The 19,168-nt window shown below is 41.1% G+C and overlaps 1 protein-coding gene across 7 annotated transcripts in view; it reads left to right on the top strand.

Annotated features, from left to right (window-relative positions):
- The window catches only part of Ephrin (ephrin), a 655,394-nt gene that overhangs the window by 258,592 nt on the left and 377,634 nt on the right, over positions 1-19,168 (top strand). For all 7 annotated transcript variants that reach the window (XM_067758471.1, XM_067758470.1, XM_067758466.1 and 4 more), the window contains one exon: positions 4,439-5,619. In XM_067758471.1, coding sequence (XP_067614572.1) covers positions 4,664-5,619 — 956 coding nt within the window. In that variant the 5' untranslated portion in view covers positions 4,439-4,663. The remainder of the gene's footprint in view (positions 1-4,438; positions 5,620-19,168) is intronic.

Here is a 19,168-nt window from a genome sequence, read left to right as displayed (position 1 = left end):
CTTGGTTTTAATGTTTCCTTTCTAAATTGCACCGATGCCTGCGAACCACCCAGATAATTTGCGGTCCACCTTTTAAGACATGGGGGAAGGGTAGACCCTTCCAGGTCTTGCAATAACGAACCATGGTTGACCGTATCAAAAGCTTTTGATAGGTCTAGCGCTACGAGTACTGTTCTATGGTGGGGGTTTTGATTTAAACCGCAATTTATCTGGGTGCTAATGGCATTTAGCGCGGAGGTAGTGCTATGGAGTTTTCTGAAGCCATGCTGATGAGAGGCTAGCTACAAATTTGCTTGGAAATAAGGGAGCAAAATGGCTTCGAGCGTCTTTGCCACTGGCCATAGGAGAGATATCGGACGATACGACTCTCCTATGTTAGCTGGTTTACCAGACTTTAGTAGCGGGACCACCTTGCCCATTTTCCATTTCTCGGGTATGACAAAGGTGGAAAGAGACAGGTTGAAGACCTGCGCTAAATATTTGAAACCCTCTTTCCCTAGGCTTTTAAGCATCGGCATGGCTATGCCGTCTAAGCCCACTGCTTTGGATGGTTTAGCGCGAGCAATGGCGTCCTCAACCTCTTTAGCGGTGATGGTGATTGGTGACGCGCTGAATTTGTGTTTATGTGCGTGTCTGTTGGCCCTCCGTCTATCTTTGTCGACCGTAGAATGCATTATATATTGTCGGCAGAAAGCGCTCGCGCATTTTTTTCGCATCCGACACCACTTTGTCGCCAAAGGCGATGGAAACTTTGTCTTTGTGCTTAGTCGGATTCGATAGGGACTTTACGGTAGCCCAAAGTTTACCCACACCGGTAGAGAGTTTACAGCCTCTTAGGTGCTCCTCCCATTTCGCCCGCTTGTGTTCATCCACAAGCAATCTGTTGCGTTGGTTTATATCCCTTATTTGGGGGTCGCCTGGATCAAGCTGCCTTATAAGGTCACGTTCTCTTGCTAAGTTTGCGGCCTCCGCCGGGAAGTGGGGCCGGATTTCGGGAATTCTCCCGGCGGGAATGAAACGTGCCGAGGCGGATTCAATCACCTTGCGGAAGGCACTCTCCCCTTGGCGGGCATCACTCGGGATAGGGAGGGCAGCAAAGAGGTTGTCTGTAAAAGATTTATATTCTTCCCACTTTCCTTTTTTAAAGTTTATGAAAGTGCGTTTTTCGGTGACGATGAAGTCGGCGGTACGCTCGAGCGAAATAAGTATAGGCAGGTGGTCGGATGCCAATGTTACCATCGGCTGCCAGTTGACGCAGTTTACGAGTTCTGCGCTCACGATTGAGATATCTGGCGAGCTGTGACAGCTTCCTACCATACGTGTAGGGGCGTCCTCCGTTTATTGTGCAGAACGTCGTTTCTTCTATTTGATCCGCCAACATCTCACCCCTACTGTCCGCCCGCAAGTTTGAATGCCATAGATCGTGAAGGGCATTGAAAACGCCTAAGATGATGCGATTGTTGCCAGTGAGTAAGCCTCTGATATTAGGGCGGTATCCACTGGGGCAACAGGTGGCAGGGGGGATGTAGATGTTGATGATCTCTAGGTTTGCATCGCCTGACCGGACAGATAGGCCTTGACGTTCTAAGACATTGTCCCTGCGGTCGATGCTAGGATTTCACAGAGTGGTGTATTATAAATGCGAGGCCGCCTCCATTTCCGCTCTCGCGATCTTTTCTGTGGACATTATACCCAGAGCAGGTCTGCAATGCAGATCGTGCTGTGAGTTTGGTCTCTTGAATCGCAGCAATGCGGATGTTGTGCCGCTTCATGAAATCGACTATCTCCGTAATCTTCCCAGTTAGTCCATTACAGTTTAACTGCAGAATTCTGAAGTGCATGGGGGGAGAAGTAGCCACTCTGGGGGTAAGTGACGGGTGACTACGCCTGGGTTGAGGAAGGCCAGGACGCAATTGCTGTTGTGGCCCTGGGACTGGGCGTCCTTGGGCAAGCATTGAGGTACCCGGATGATTTGGGTTTGCGACCTGGCAACATGGCGCGATGAAACCCGTCGGGGGGTTGCCGTCGCGGAGACCAGAACATCTAGGAAAGTGGCACCACCCAAGGCAGGAGCTGCATTGGGCGGATGTCGCAAACATATATATTCTGTGCTGACAAACGGTGCAAACGGGGAGAAGACGGGGGCAGGGGCTGTTGCTCAGCATTGCTTCCGACTCTACTACGAAGATTGTAGTTATGAGTGGTAGCAGCTGTTTGAGTTGTTGGCGCCGTGGGGCGCGAGCAGCAGCGGATACTTGTTGTGGCTTGCTGAGCAGCGGGGCTGCTGGAAGGTAGTGGGGGCGCTTAGGCGTAGACTACGGGACGCCCTTGGGCGTGAACAGCAAGGAGCCACAAAATATTTATAAAAGTTACGTGGACGTCGGGTTTTGGGATCAAGCCCAGAACAACCTGTCCGATGCAACCATCCCTTACACGAGACACACCGAACAGAGTATGACCGTCCTAAAAAGATTCTTTTCCGGCAGATGCAGCAAAACCATTTCTCAGGACCGGGGTCAGGAGACGGACCCGGATTGGATTCGATACCTTCCCGGAGCAAGAGAATATGGAGCAGTCCTGCTGCAAGGAGCTGCTGGGAGGATGACAATTTGTGGGAGGGACGGAACAAATTAAATGGAGTTACACTGAGATGACAGTCGTATTATTTTTACTAATAATGTTTTATTTATTTTTTTTATTCTATTGTCATATTAATTAATTTATTTTAAAATTAACTATTTACAATCCCTGACCAGCACTGTAATATAATTTACAAAATTGTTGTGCTAGGAAAATATTTAATGAAAATAAGATATATCTATATATGTACATAATTACATTTATGCAATACATAAACGCTTTTATTGTCTTATGGAGTATTTTTAAACTGCGACGTTTGTGAACACTACAAATAGTTGTATGCCGTATTTAAATACATCCGCAAGAAAAGCCATACGTAAAACGAATTAAAAAAACCTACACAAGTTTTGAGAACTTGCGACATTTACGTCATTTCTTATATTGGTATTTGCACTTTGAGGAGATACATTGTATGTCTGAAAACGAATAAGTGACTATTAAACGCTTATTTCATAATTTTCATTAATTTTTAATTAATTTAAATTTCGTATTTGTATCTAATCCAAATAAAAAAATTTTACTAAGTGCTCTTATGTTTGACGTGTAGACATAAAATACGGGACGAGCTCGCAAAATGTTCCTCAGTGGAAACATGAGAGTCTGGAGCGTACCACATCTTATAAAAATAACAGTAATTCGGCGCGATATACCTACGAGGAAATTTACGACGGGCTTCTCTTCTAAAAGCGCGTCATGCTGCCGCCAAGTCTTTTTATATAAAAAGATCACATGTTTTTTGTTTTATTTTATAACTTGGGAATAGCTTTGACAAAATCTACTAACCCGATATATTCGGGCTGTTATGTAGGTGATTTATGACATGTTGCGTCGCAGTCACTCACATTCACCACTGAGTATATAATAAAAAAATTTCACAATCACACTCAGATTTACTGTCAATGAATACTTTTATGGTCTAAATAACAATCGCCTTTTGCGTCGTTTAGGAGTTGGCGTCACTTTGCGCGTTGAAATTCTCCCTGCTACTACAATGAACGCAAAAGAAAAAGTTTCATTTTGATTTTTGTCATGATGAAAAATAAAACTAACACATTTCAAATCAAACAAGGATATTATTTCAAATGGAACAAAAGAGATTGAAAATGGATATACTTTTTCCTCCACAAAACCACGTAAAACGTAAGTTTTCGAATTTTTTTGTGTTACTGCGGCGTTGTCTGAGGATTAAGAACAACACATTAAGACGTGTGTTTTCAAAGTCAGATGCTGACGCAACACAAGCGCCAAAACATTACAAAAGTTGAATGGGTACCTCATGCTTTTGTACCTTAAAAATTTCTCGTGGGTTCGCGTGTCGTTGTACATACTTTGGCCTAAATGTGCCCGCATTCGGTTGAACGAATCATTAGATATAATGATAGCAAATGAGCTGACTTACATTATTTCTTTGACAGTTCAGATTTAGTCGAAGGGAGAAAAAAGAAGGGCAGAACTTAAGCTGGCTCAACCAGCGACATTTAAAAAACCCACGTGTAATAAATTAAACTAACCCGTTTTAAACTAGCATTAAATATTATGAAATTTAGTGTGATATCGTTTTATTAATAAAATTTAATAACTAACCCGTATTAAGTTAAGATTAAATTTTGTTCAATTTAGTGCGCTCTCGTTTTTTGATTGGGCTGGAAAGGATGGGCTAGCTTAAGAGACGTCCATAATCCCCTCAAAAGAAAATTACTATAAACCGCTTATAACTCATAAAACTTCACTAAATTGTAAAAGTAAATAATACACTAAATGTTTTTACCAACTTTTAATCTTTTCTTTTTATTTATAGGCACTAAGGATGCTTTTCTGATGTATGTGTTTAAAACAGATAAATTCTAACCGTGCAATGAGTCTGCGATGCCATGTAATCTAATGAGCAAATCGTTTTTCGCGTAGATATTTTTATATGTATATAAAAATTTGGAGTAAACAAGAAGAAACGAAACAAGAAACATCATAATATAGTGGGTAATATTAAAGTAGTTGGAATTAATTTCACAAATTGAAAAAGTGCATGAAACTTTGTCATTCAAATAACCCAAACACAATGCACGATACTAATATGTGCACTGCGGATAAACCCCTCTTTGCCACAGGGAACGCTGGTGATTTAAAGTATTTAGAGAACAAAATACCAGATAAGATGTTTAGAGACATCAAAGATGTTAGCACTAAAAATAAGAAAACTGTTCTAAGTGATAGCGTACAAAATCAAAAGGTGACATCAAAAGGTATTATATTTTCGTTTGATGTGGAAACAGCTATTATCTGCCGCAATAAGTCAAGACAAAGCATTGGCTTTCCCAGAATTAAGTATCGAAACTGCAAAACCTATCGTAACCAATTGAGAAACACCATGGTAACAGCGTTAGAAGACCCAATATCTTGGAACCCCAGAGGACTATCGATTAATAAAATAGTCTTGACACGTCCATCAGAAGTGGAGCGTGTGACATCTCTTTTAGCTACGCCGTATTTATCATCATCATCATCATTATCAATGTCGTCGACGTTGGAAGTGCCGTTTTTGATACAAACGTCATTGGAATTCTCTGTTTTTTCAACACAGGCTTGGTATCAATATCTGCTACTATTGGTAATTAATTTAATTAAGTTATCCGACGCAATGCGAATAAATAGTCCAGTAACATCTAGAGAAACAAAGAAAATAGTTCGAATTGATAATTGGCCGCAGCGGCGCCTGACTGTATCAAAAATATCTTCAGCTCTCCCAAAAAGAATAGTATATTCACATCCAGAATCACGTTGTAAAATACGTGCATCAGTCATACCTTCTGGGCATTCATCTACCGGATCATCATCACATACTAAGTTTCGTTTACTACCAGGTTTACGCGCAACATCATTCTGTACGTTACTGACTCTTATTTTCCTGGAAACAGTGCTGCTCTCTACTGTATCAAATTGTGCTAAAACGTTCTATATGCATTGGAACACGTCAAACAGCATGTGAGTTAAACCTTCCTTTAAAACTAAAAAGATTTGGCAGGCATTTATTAGTCACCAATTATTTAAATACTCATCTACAATTCACTTTGTTTAGAAAAAATTATCAATTTATTTAATGTTTGTCACTTTTGACGCATCTGAATTATAGACGAAAATTCGTCCCCAGCGGGTTAGGCGGCTTAGAATATACCCGCGGCAGGTATGCCTGCCGTAAGAGGCGACTTAAATACCAAATTGATTCAAGGGGTTGTGTAGCGCAACCCTTTCAAGGGGTTGTCAGCACAATATATAGCTTCTCCAACCCAATTGTCAACCTCACCTATCCGTGCTGAATCCTGATCGTTTAACAACCGATGCTCTGGCGACCCCAAGTTCCTCATGGATCTAGGGGTGGGAGGGCGGTATGGCCTTGACGGTTTCATATGATCATACCAAATCGTTCCCGAAATGGTCGGGCTGGTACCTGTTGTTATTGTAGATCTATGTAGTATCTATGTGATGGTCCTTTGCCGTATACAGATCCGGTACGCTCCGGTAACACAGCACCATTATGGTACTAACCCGACCATCTCGAGAAGGATTGATATGGCCACATTAAACTTTCAGGCCATCCCTCCCTCTCCACCCCAAATTCCATGAGGAGCTTGGGGTCGCCAGAGCCTCGTGTGTTAGTGAAACGGGATTCTCCGCTCGAAGGTGAGGTTGACAATTGGGTTGGAGAAGCTATATATTGCGCTACACAACCCCTTGAACCCCGGGCTGGTGCCTTAATGATGCTTGTTCGCGGAACGTACCGTATATGCATCCGTCAAACAACCATCAACATCGATAACACTCCCCAATGCCTTCGGGTAGTGTCCTTATCGCTACAACAACATTAACAACAGACGGAAATTCGTCTATTAGGGAACCTCTTTAACAGCGAATACAATGTCAGTAACAAATGGTACATTTATGGTACATTTATGGTGGCTGCCGTGGTGTGATGGTAGCGTGCTCCGCCTACAACACCGAAGATCCTGGGTTCGCTCCCCGGGCAAAGCAACATCAAAAAAATTTAGGAACAAGTTTTTTGAATTAGAAGACAATGTTTCTAAGCGGGGTCGCCCCTCGGCAGTGTTTGGCAAGCACTCCGAGTGTATTTCTGCCATGAAAAGCTCTCAGTGAAAAATCATATGCTTTGCAGATGCCATTCGGAGTCCGCATAAAAAGAGTACGTACCGTCCCGCCAATTTGTAGGGAAAAATTAAAAGGAGCACGACGCAAATCGGAAGAGAAGTTCGGCCTAAGATCTCTTCGGAGGTTATCGCGCCTTACATAATATCTTTGCTCCCAAGATCTTTAGCCAACCTGCTCGAATCCATGTACACTGTGCTGATTTCTCTTCCCTTACAGTGCTCAAGCCTGATATTAGTCTGCCCATACGTCAATCAGTAATTGAGGCGCGAATTTCCTTTCACATTTTTTATTGCTGTTACAGCAAAACCGATTATAGCTGCAGACTTCTTGTCTAAATATGCCTACTTATCGATATTACTTATTTGTCCCTAACAGTTTAAACAGTTATGATCGTCCAACAAGGCGGGCCAGTCCCTTCTTCGCTCTGCCAACTGGCGCCAATGGATCACACGAAGGGAGTTTAAATCGTTTTCCATCTGGTCCTTCCAGCGGAGTGGGTGCCGCCCTCTACCTCTGCTTCCATAGGCGGGTTCCGATAGAAACACTTTCTTGGCCGGAGCGTCATCTTTCATTCACATAACATGGCCCAGCCAATGTAGCGGCTGCGTTTTAATTCGCTGGACTATGTGAATGTCTGCGTAAAGCTTGTACAGCTTATCATTTAATCTTCTTTGACACTCGCCATCGCCAAAGCGTAGATGTCGATTAGTCTTTCGAAGAGCTTTTCTCGAACACTCCTAGAACCGCTTCATCTGATGTTCATCTGATGTTGTCATGCTTCATGCTTCTGCACCATATAGCAGGACGGGTACGTTAAGTTACTTGTAGAGCATGAGTTTTGTTTTCCGTGAGAGGACTTTATTTTTCAATTGCCTACCTAGTCAAAAGTACCATTTATTGGCAAGAGTGATTCTTCGCTGGATTTCAGAGCTGTTATTCTTGCTAGTGTTGATGCTGGTTCCCAAATAAACGAAGTCTTTTACTATATCGAAATTATGGATGCCAACAGTAGCGTGGTTGCCAAGCCGCATATGCGCTGACTCTTTGCTCGATGACAGCAGGTACTTCGTTTTGTCCTCATTCACCATCAAACCCATCTTTACCGCTTCTTTTTCCAGTTTGGAGTAAGCAGAACTAAGGGCGCGGGTGTTTAGGCCTATGATATCAATATCATCTGCATATGCCAGTAATTGCACTCTTTTATACAGTATTGTTCCAGAGCGGTTAAGTCTTGCAGCTTTTATAATTTTCTCCAGGATCAAATTAAAGAAATCCCACGATATGGGTTCACACTGTCTGAAACCTCGTTTAGTTTCGAACGGATCGGAGAGGTCCTCCAATTCTCACTGGGCTGATGGTGTTGCTCAATGTCATTTGCACAGCCGTTTAAGTTTTGCGGGGAAACCAAATTCGAACATAACGGCATACAGACAGCTCCTTTTCGTGCTGTAAAATCGGGGCAAGAGGTGGTGTGTGTTGATTTTTTTTCTCGGGTTTTTTTCCAAGATTTGGCGCATTGCAAAAATATGGTCGATGGTAGATTTAGCACTGATAAGGTCCAATCATCGGGCATGCTCTCGTCCGACCATATTTTATAAAGGACCTGATGCAGGCGCCTTACCAATTACTCGCCGCCGTATTTGAATATATCCGCACGCAATCCATCAGCGCCCGCGGCCTTGTTTTTTAATCTGGTTTTTGCTTTCTGACTTCGTCATAATCGGGTGTGGGGGCATTTATTCCATCATCATCGATTGCGGGATCGGTTTGTCAGTAAATCGCTGTCTCCATTTAGGAGAGCAGAGAAGTGCTCTCTCCATAATCTAAGTACTCTCTGGGTATCGGTTACAAGGCGCCGGCTTCGTTCTTACAACAGTTCGCCCCGGACTTAAAATATTCCATCTTTCCCCAAATTTTTTGGTAAACTTTTCGGGCGTCATTCCTGGTGGCTAGCAGCGCAAGCTCCTCGCACTCAAGTCTGTCTACCTCTGCTCTTTTCTTCCTGAAAAGTCGTCTCGCTTCCCTTTTCAACCCCCGATAACGTTCACGCACTCCTCTTGTTGCGCTCGCCTTTAACGTAGTCCTGTATGCACTGTATTTTATTTCGGTTGCAACGTGGCATCTTTCATCGCACTAGTTGCTTTTCCGTGGTCGCCGTTAAAAATTTTTTCCTCGGCGGTAGTACAAAGTGCTTTGGAGATATGCTCCTGCATTCTATCGGGTTAACTTGTACTCTTAGAGAGCAGGTGTGAGAGTCGAGTTGCGAAATCATCGGCAGTCTGCTGAGATTGCAGCCTTTCGACGTCTAGCTTTCCTTGTGTTTTTTGTTCGTTGGTTTTAGCCGTACAGAGGCAGGCGCGTATTTTGGCTGCGACGAGATAATGGTCCGAGTCGATGTTAGGTCCTCGGATTATGCGCACATCTAAAACACTGGAGGCATGCCGCCCGTCTATCACAACGTGGACGACGTGATTGCGAGTATTTCGATCCGTGGACAGCTATTTAGGTTGATGTATCATTTTATGCATGAACCTCTTGCTGGATATGACCATGTTTCGAGCACCCGCAAATTCAATCAGCCTCAGTCCATTAGGAGAGGTTTCGTTGTGTAGGCTGAACTTTCCGACTGTGAGGCCAAAAACACCTTCTTTGTCCACCCTGGCCTTAGAGTGCGACTTTTATATCATGGCGGGGAAGCGTTCGCATGTGCGTTCTAATGGCTCATAGAAAGCGGGTTTCACCTCATCGTCTTTCTCCTCTGTCGGTGCTTGGGCGCAGAGGAATAGGTATTAAAAAATTTTGCTTTTATTCGGATAGCGGCTTGACGTTCGTCCACAGGCGTGAACGCAATACTTGGCGACTAAATCTTTCTCCCACCAAGAATCCGACGCCGAAACTGCACTTATTTGTATGGCCATTCCTTGCTTCGTCCAACGCTTTTCTTGGATGGCGAAGATGTCAAATTTTGCTTTGACGAGGATATCAACCAGCTGGGCATCTGCACCAATCCCATTCAGAGAGCGGACGTTCCAGGTGCATTCCCTCAAATCATTGTCTTTCAAACGTTTGCATGGTCGTCATCAGCAAAGGGTTGTATTTTTATCTAAGGCCTGTTTTTTCCTTCCACTGAAGTGTGGTTTGACTTGGTGGGTCCCAAGCTCAACGCAAAACCCGCTCAGCGGGGATGAAAATATTATTTGCACGTTTGTAAAGCGAGCCGCTTGATCCAAGACAGACGCCCGCTTGCAGCCGCACCTCATGGTGGACAGACGCTGCCGATGAAAGATCCCCAGCTAGCCCTTAAACTGAGTATGTCAGTGGCCTAGCCAGGTTGTCGCCTCAGAATCGCTCACCACGAAATGGATGTTCAATGGCTATAGTATGAAACGATAAGCCTTAGTTTCTGGTATGATGTCCAAAACAATAATTAATTTTATTAGCGGAATTACATTAATATTTATACAAAATTATTCTAGTTAATTTATATGAGCTACCGACATTACATATTTACATTAATACATACGTACATACTAAGTGTACAAAATATAATTAGCCAGCGAACTGCGTAGATACAGATATACAGCTCGGGGGGAAGCGTAAGCTCAGCATAAATAAAATTAGTTGTGGGAAATGCATAATAAGCAAAAATGGAATAGAGTATGGAAATTGTCGTGGGACTAGATTGTGTGCAGGCAAAGGTTAGTGGTGAGCCATTAGTTAGCTTTAAATTGAAATTGAAGAAGCCTTAAGTTACGAGACGCAGGCTGTATGTATGTATAAATGAATGAATATGTATGTAAGAGTCAATGCATCCCAAGACATACCAAAACGAGTCAAAATATATGTTTGTACAAATGAATGAATGAGTGAATGAATTAATGCTACAGAACCGCATGCAAAAGAATCACTCTGGCCATTCGCAGGTGAATGGCTGCCAGAACCTTTACGCACTTTTGTGTACTTCTACACACGGCTCCACCGTTATCGATATTGGAAACAAAAATTTAGTTGACCCGTTGACCGGCCTTTCAGTCAACACGATCTCATGGTTTTGCAATACCCTCTTCCAAAATTTTTTTAAATTAGATAATCTATATACAAAATAATTATTAAAGTCTTCCATCCTTGATAATTGAGCGATATATCTCGAAGCCAGATCAGCGTTCTATTATCCACAAACTTGTTATCTACTGAAGGAAACCTTCCTTTCTCTAAGCCTTTAGATCCGATTAAATTTAAAGTGGCCAAAGCCGAATTGTAATTTTTGTTAAAAACTGGAGTATGAAGACTATCGAGTTCATCCGTAGCATCCCCTCTTCATTTAGTACCAACAAGAGGCTGATTACTGGCGTCCTTGTGAAGATTTTCGTAGACTAAATGTAGTAACAGTTCCTGATCGTTATTCGCTGACCCACATCCACGATTTTAATATGAAACTTAGAAACAAAAACATATTGACGTATTTAAATCATACCATCAAATACCCTCGGCCTAAGCAAAGAGTTTTTGTTTGTTAAGAGCCGACACTTGATACTTTGGCAACAACAAAGCAACCAATTCATGCCGAATGTTTTCTCCAGGAAGTTTTGGTTAGTTTTCTTTAACTACATCCTATATATTTATGCTGTGTAGTGACTTTGCATAATTGCGATTTTTTGGAAAAAGAACTTGTTAATTAATTTAGGCCTTTTTATAGAAATATCTGACAAAAAAAAAAAAAAAAAAAACAAAAAAAAAACCAGCGACTACCTTGAGAACACATCGAGTAATTTGCCAAAGTATCGAGTGAGGGCCCTTAACAAATAAAAACTCTTTGGCCGCAGATATTATATACAAAACGCCAATAACAACACATTTCCAAATTTCCAATTTTTACGTACGCCTTTCGGTTTACGAATTGCAGCACAAACTTTAAAAAGGTCTATTAATGAAGTTGGTAAAGATGAAGAAGAGCATTTGAAGCACTTATGCTACTTTTCGAACGTTTATCCGAATATGGTTGAAACATTAAACCAAGTAAATGTACCTTTGGTGCTAAAAATATTGACTTTTTATGGCATAACATTTTTGGTAGTGGAATTCGGGATTTAGATCATAAAGTAATGGCCATAAGTAGTTTCGAGCGTCCAAAACTTTCCTTAAATGTTAATGCATCTAACACAGCAATTAGAGGTGTCCTACAGCAACATTTTATGCCCCTATTACGGTTTACAACTCAACTTAGTTGGATTGTAATTAAAACAACTCAACTCCTGTTTGGTATTACGAATTACAACTTATTTCAGTTGAAGTTGTTACCAACCTAAAAAACTAATGATTTTACACACAAATGACCAGCTGATCAAATTGTGGCGGAAATTTAAGCATTTGCAAAAGTGATTTTTTTATTAATAGCAAAATGGATATTAGCTCAGATATATTGTATAACGACGAAAATGTTGGTGATAAAATTGACATGTCGCGAATAAGGAAAAAATTCGCGTGATCAATCCAACCCTTTGGAACTAGCAAGCGCCAAGTAAGAAAACGTTTAAGTGACGAATGATTAGTTTCTAATGGAGTTATTTTGCAGATATGTAAGTTATTTTCGGTTAACGCCCCAATTCTAGTGTGGTAACAACATTCTTCACCACGGTAACGAAATCATGTGGTAACTTTTACACCCTTTTGGTATTCTACCCGCGAAAGTAGCCGGATAATTTTTCACCCACAAAAGTAGGTGGTTACTTCGAAATAACCACACAACAGCTGTTGTTTAGAAAAAAGCAAAACTGAAAAAGTAAGAATTGTAAGCGCAAATAAGTAAAGATAATAGTAAAAAAGTGTTGCCTCTTGCTATACATATTTGTTTACATTATGTACTTTCACAGAATATATTACAATATACCTATGTAGAAACTTATGCATAATATGCATATACACATCGTCCCGTTTATTCGTTAACCTCGTATCTACAAGTGAGACATTTTCGGTAAAGCGAACACGGTTGCCACCATGTTTTCATTTGGGACCAAAATTCATCGAAAAAAAGGACCAAATTTATTAGTATAAAATACAAAATTTTAGGATGTTTCCATATAAAATTTTACTAAACATAGTGAAGACTCCTTTAATTCAAGCTGAACAAACAAATATATGTGTATGCAACCAAAAATGGTACTATATTTTGACATACGATAATGCCCCTATTACCGTTTACAACTCAACTCTGATTGGGTTGAAATTTCGCAATTTGGTATTACAGATTACAACTCAACCTGTAAAAAAAAAATGTCGGTTGAGTTGTCTAGTCTAACAACTTTTTGTGGCATTGCCGTTTACAGCCTTGTGTTGGTGTAGTTGTCAAAGCCGTCAAAATCTTACAACTGATTACTAGCAGTTGTCTCGTACAATTTTGCAGTTGTTTTGACAAAATGTAACGTTTTACAAGACGGTTCACCACCTAATTTTTAACAAAAATTTTCAAAGTTGGTATCGAATGACACGCTTCGACCTCCGATTTAAGAATCTGAAAACAAAAATTAAAAATTTAATTTCTGTCATATCATTTCGGTTCAAATTTGCATGTGGTTGTTGTATTTTGCCAGATTTTTTGTACACACTAGTTCAGAAAGGCGTTGGACCCACCCAGGGTTATTTTTACAAATCGCGGCCAAAGGCCACCAACGCAGAAAGATGTTCTGTGCAAAACAAACTGTGGATCGGGCCTCATATTGCGGACCCTCTCTGGGCCATTTTGTGGGTTTTTGTAAATATTTTTCGACAGAAATAAAATTTTTAATTTCCGCTTTCGAATCCTAAAAACGGAGATCGAAACGCGTCTTTTGATACCACCTTTGATAAGAGTTAGATGGTGCACGGTCTCATAAAACGTTACCAAAAAAAAGAAATTTAAGGCCGGTAGTTAAACCTTTTTTAATCAAACAAGTATCAACAATTTTGTACACATTTATAGAAAAAACTTCTTTTAAACGAAGGATTACATAGAATAATTTTTTGACTTTATGGAGCGACATTCCGAAGTTCGACGAGGCTGGCCGCAGTGCGGATGCAGCCAAAAGAGGTGAAATTATGCGAGCGTGAGTCCCATTGATACTAATCACTACTCCTGGGAATCCTGTTTTAGAGTAAAATACAATACAATTTTGCTGTTTGGGTTTTAATCCACTTCGCGCAATTATGCTCCTCAATAATATCTAAAACCAGTCCAACACCAAAATCATTTCCACAGCATATTTTATAGCTGCCGTCAGTAAAGAATCGGAGTGTGGCGCATAATTTTAAAATACGAACGCGTATGCGGAAATAGTCCTTAATTTTGTTTAGTAAGGAGCAAAATGCTTCCTTTCAAATCTGCAAAAATAACTTCATTAAAAGTTCATCGTTTGTCACTTAAACATTTTCTTACTTGGTGTTTGGTAGTTCCAAGGAATTGGAATGATCACGCGAATGTTTCCGTATTCGCGACATGTCCATCACCAACATTTTCGCCATTATAAAATATATTTCATATAATATCCGTTTTGCTTTTAATAACAAAATCACTTTTGCAAATGCTTAAATTTCCGCCACAAATTGATCAGCTGTTCATTTATCTGTCAAATCATCACTTTCTGAAGTTGGCAACTCAATTCAACTTCAACTGAAATAAGTTGTAATTCGTAATACCAAACAGGAGTTGAGTTGTTCTAATTACAACCCAACTAAGTTGAGTTGTCAACGGCAATAGGGGCATAAGTCTATGTCTTTCACCAATCAAACGTTGTGAACCTAGTTTTGGTCACAAAGTTCTTGGTTCTAGCATTATGTTGGTGATTGCAATGAAATAAAATGTATAGTGCAGTTAGGTTTTAGTAAGAAACGGTTCAAAATTTGCGTTCTGGTGTTGCGAACTATGTATCTGGAAAACTCAGTAAATCATAAATGTTAGTGCTATTTTTATAGATGCTTTCTTTTTCCCTTAACGTTTAAACTTCATATCGGAGCCTAGATTCTGTAAGTGTGAGTTTTGATCCCAGGCCTCAGGGGTTCTGCTAGCACCTACGGGAATGTGGAAAACTCAGTAAATCATAAATGTTAGTGCTATTTTTATAGATGCTTACTTTTTCCCTTAACGTTTAAACTTCATATCGGAGCCTAGATTCTGTAAGTGTGAGTTTTGATCCCAGGCCTCAGGGGTTCTGCTAGCACCTACGGGAATAATTTTATACAAAACATTTATTCCGAAATTAAATCTCTTTTGCATTTCCTTCCTTCTGTCTTCGAGTTAAAATATTTTTTGTGCCAAGATACTTAGTTTTCAATTACCTTGCGTGGCTTAACACCACAATAGTCCTGGAATTCCTTGAACTCATTGAGCTGGATGGGAAAGATTTAAATATCAACGTGCCAGACGAGAAGTAATGCATAGAATTCCTTTGCATAAGTTTTGAAAGTGTTAGGCTCACGGCAGAGTGCTCGCTATAAGCTATGCTAGGCGAGAAGCAATTTTTATTTTCATATATTTATTGTAAAACACTACCAATTTAGTACTGTATACGTAGGCTTCCATAGAATCAATAAAAATTTATGCCTGCTAAGTATTCTGTTTAGGCAGGATGCCTAACTTTTCCGCATCTGACTGCGACCCCTCCAATGCAACTCTGCAAATCGATACTCGATACTCGAATTAGTTTATAACCACCCACACCATCACCCTCATGCATGTGCATGCATGTACATGCACGTGTATATGTGCTTTTTGTCAGCACTCATGCATATGCATGTCGGGGTTGATGTGTGGGTGCCTTTCCCCTCCAAAACGGAGGATTTTGCGGGTCAACGGTTGTAGCTTGCTATACAACCGGCCTCTTTGATTTTAACAGCCAACCAGTTAACATCTGCCGCCAACGATCTCTGCCGTTCTTTCCTACAATACATTCAGGTAATATTGTAATCAGTTTGTTTTACTTCTACTTAATAAAACATATCATTATAACGAGAAATCTCGTATTCTCCTATTTTTATTTCCACACGCCATATTCCCATTGAGATCGACCCCGGTGCGCCCACCTCTCCAGGATTAGACGCACAGCGGCCGAACATTTGGTCCATCTTCACCAGGAATTTGGAATACAGTACCTATATACAGTCCACATCACAAGATACCATAGCTGACCGCACACACTTCAGAATTCCTAACATAAAAAGTTATACGGAAAAATATTTGCCCATCAACAGCTATACCACAAAATTTGGATAGTATATTATTTAATACCATCGTGCAAAACACTGAGCAAACGACAGCTAGATTAAGCCATCAGCAACACCACAAGTCATCTTGCCACATCACCACCAGAACATACAAATCACCAAAAAGCCAGAGTAAGTGCAATATTTCTTGCCACATTTTTTTTGGTTGGTTAAAAACAATAAATAAAAAGTGCGAAAAATCATTTAAAGTGCCATACGTGATTGTAGTTAACCGCGAAAAGTGTGAAAAAACTGTGTAGTGCCAAAAAAGAAAATAAGTGCAAACGCGTTGCATTAACGTCGGTTAAGATTCCTTGTGACTATCTGGTCTGTCCCCCCACCAGCGGTAAGGCTCTCCAGACACAGCACAGGGAAGAGGTGTACATAACCTCACTTTCACAAAAAATTTCACGCCATTTGACTGCGGAAAAATTTAATTTCTTTTGCGTCACTATTATTTTCACTAATTTCCTTAATCAATCTTGTTACACAGTTTTTTGTTCTTTGTTGCATAAGATCTATTTCACGGTTTCACACTTTTCGTCGAGTTTATATCAACGCGCGCACTTAGTATACAATACAATTTAACTTGGAAGTGGCGAGTGGCCCCCTTTATTTACACAAAACACATTGGTGTTGCTTCCCCCGCTCCCTGTTTTACGGCACAATAATCTGCAAAGTCAGACAAAAATAAACAAATTAAAAGTAATAATCAATTCTGCGTAATTTTAATAGTTGTTGGTTGGGTGTTTCGCTCAGGTTTTTTCAAGTTTATATCCCTTGGTTAATTCGCTCTCCACTTTTCAACCATGAACATGGACTCCTACATTAGATTGGCCGATCGAATAATCGAATTCGAGGCCGATTTTAATGATATCAATGCGGCTCTGCACACTATACACACTCTTGCAATACAGCAAAAAGAGTTGCAAGCTAAGTGGGACAAAGCAGAGAACGCCCTAGAGGAGTTGCTTGGCTCTGACACGCTCGACGCAAAGAAAATTGCAGCGGTCAAGATCAAGCATAAAGCGGCATATGCCGTATTCCTAAGATGCATGTCGAACATGGCTGAACTTCAAGCCAAATTGAAGGAGGAAAAAGACAGGGCAGTCAAACCTGAGGGAGAACGTGCGCGCGAACATAGTATCCGCCTGCCAGCTTGTGATACTGAGGTGTTCAAGGGCGACTACCTATCTTGGCCAACGTTTCGTGACCTGTTCACGGCCATATACAAAAACAACAGTCGCCTAAGCCCGGTAGAAAAGTTGTTCCACCTCAATCAGAAAACTCAAGGTGAGGCAAAGGACATCGTCAAGAAATGTCCCTTGACAAATGAAGGCTTCGAAACAGCCTGGAAAAACCTATGTGAGAGATACGAGAATAAGCGGATTCTCGTAAACTCACAACTACAAATTTTGTTTAATCTAAAAAAGATAGATAGCGAGTGCGGCAGCTCTATCAAAACCTTACAGCGCGACATAAATAATTGCTTGGCATCTTTAAAAACACATCAGATCGATGTTTGAAATTGGGATGCGATTATTACCTATTTATGTTCGACGAAATTACCTGAAAATACGTTGGCTCTCTGGGAGCAGAGCATTGACCACAAGACGGACATATCCAAGTGGGAGGATATGGACAAATTCTTGTCAAATCGTTTCCAGACACTTGAAACCGTGTCTGGTTTTACAGGGAATGCCACTTCTAAAGTGCAAAAATCAAACACGTCGCGCCAGTCGACGGAAAACCCTACAAAAAGACTTGGTGCTTTTCAAACCAAAGTAACCAAGCAAACAACAAAATCAATATGTAAAATGTGCAAATCTACGGAGCACAGATTACGCAACTGTTCACGTTTTTGCGATTTAAATCCGGTAGAAAGGATTAAATTCGTCAAATCCACAAATGGTTGTCTGAATTGTTTATCCCCAGGACACACAGTGACGAGGTGCACCAGTTCATACAACTGTTCCAAATGCCACTCTCGTCACCACACGCTCCTGCATGCGGACACGCTTCAGCAACCGGTGGTGCGCAACCCGTTCAAAGATGCGGATAATACCCCATCAACTTCGGTACAGGCACGGAAAAGACAGGAATCGGGACAACCACCTTCTTCTACGAACCAGAATGTCAAATCCTGCCATGCCAATTCCAGCACAGGTGTGCTATTAGGAACTGCTCGCGTACACATTCACCATAATGGTACCGACTTCTCCGCGCGAGCATTAATTGATTCTGGGTCTGAATGTTCCTTTATAACTGAAAGACTGAAACGCAGAATCAATTTGCCAGCGAGGAAAATGCATGCCCATGTTTCAGGCATCACAAATGCGGTGTCAGCTCAGGTGAAAGAAGCATCCAACATCGAACTACGTTCACCAGTGGATCCCTGCTTCAGCCTGACTACACCCGTACTAGTTCTAACGAAACTCACTGGGAATCTTCCATCCTGCCATATCAACGCAATGACTGTGCAGGCATTCCCAGACTTGGTTTTGGCAGACAAGAGGTTCTACGTCAACAAAGACGTAGACCTCATACTTGGCGGAGACATATATCCCCAAATTATAATGAACGGTATAAAAAAGAATGTGCTAAACACACTCTTAGCCCAAGAGACAGTGTTCGGTTGGATACTGACCGGTCGTATCGAATCACCAAATCCAACGAAGAGCATTATGTCTTTCTACAACGAGGTTGCGTTAGACAACCAACTCAAAGCTTTCTGGGAGGTAGAAAATGTACCCAAAAATAAAATATTAAATGAGGATGAAAGGTACTGCGAACAACTATTTAAAGAAACAACGCAGCGAAGTGAGAATGGAAGGTACACCGTGTCACTACCATTCCGGCAGGATTACCCTAACAACATTAACTTAGGACCATCCCTGAAGCGTGCATGCTCTCAATTCTTCCGGAATGAGGGACGGCTAATAAAAAACCCAGATTTAGGAAAAGAATATGTTCGAGTGTTGTCAGAATATGAAACGCTCGGACATATGAGAAAAATTGAAAAGAATATTCCATCCGACGATTCGGATAATTATTTCCTGCCCCACCACGCCGTTGTAAAAGCAGAAAGTACAACCACCAAGGTACGCGTAGTATTTAACGCCTCGAGCCCTACGGCCAA

This window comes from Eurosta solidaginis, chromosome X, assembly GCF_040869045.1.
Source record: "Eurosta solidaginis isolate ZX-2024a chromosome X, ASM4086904v1, whole genome shotgun sequence".
NCBI classification, from domain to species: domain Eukaryota; kingdom Metazoa; phylum Arthropoda; class Insecta; order Diptera; family Tephritidae; genus Eurosta; species Eurosta solidaginis.
This window is presented reverse-complemented; position numbering and strand designations above follow the sequence as displayed.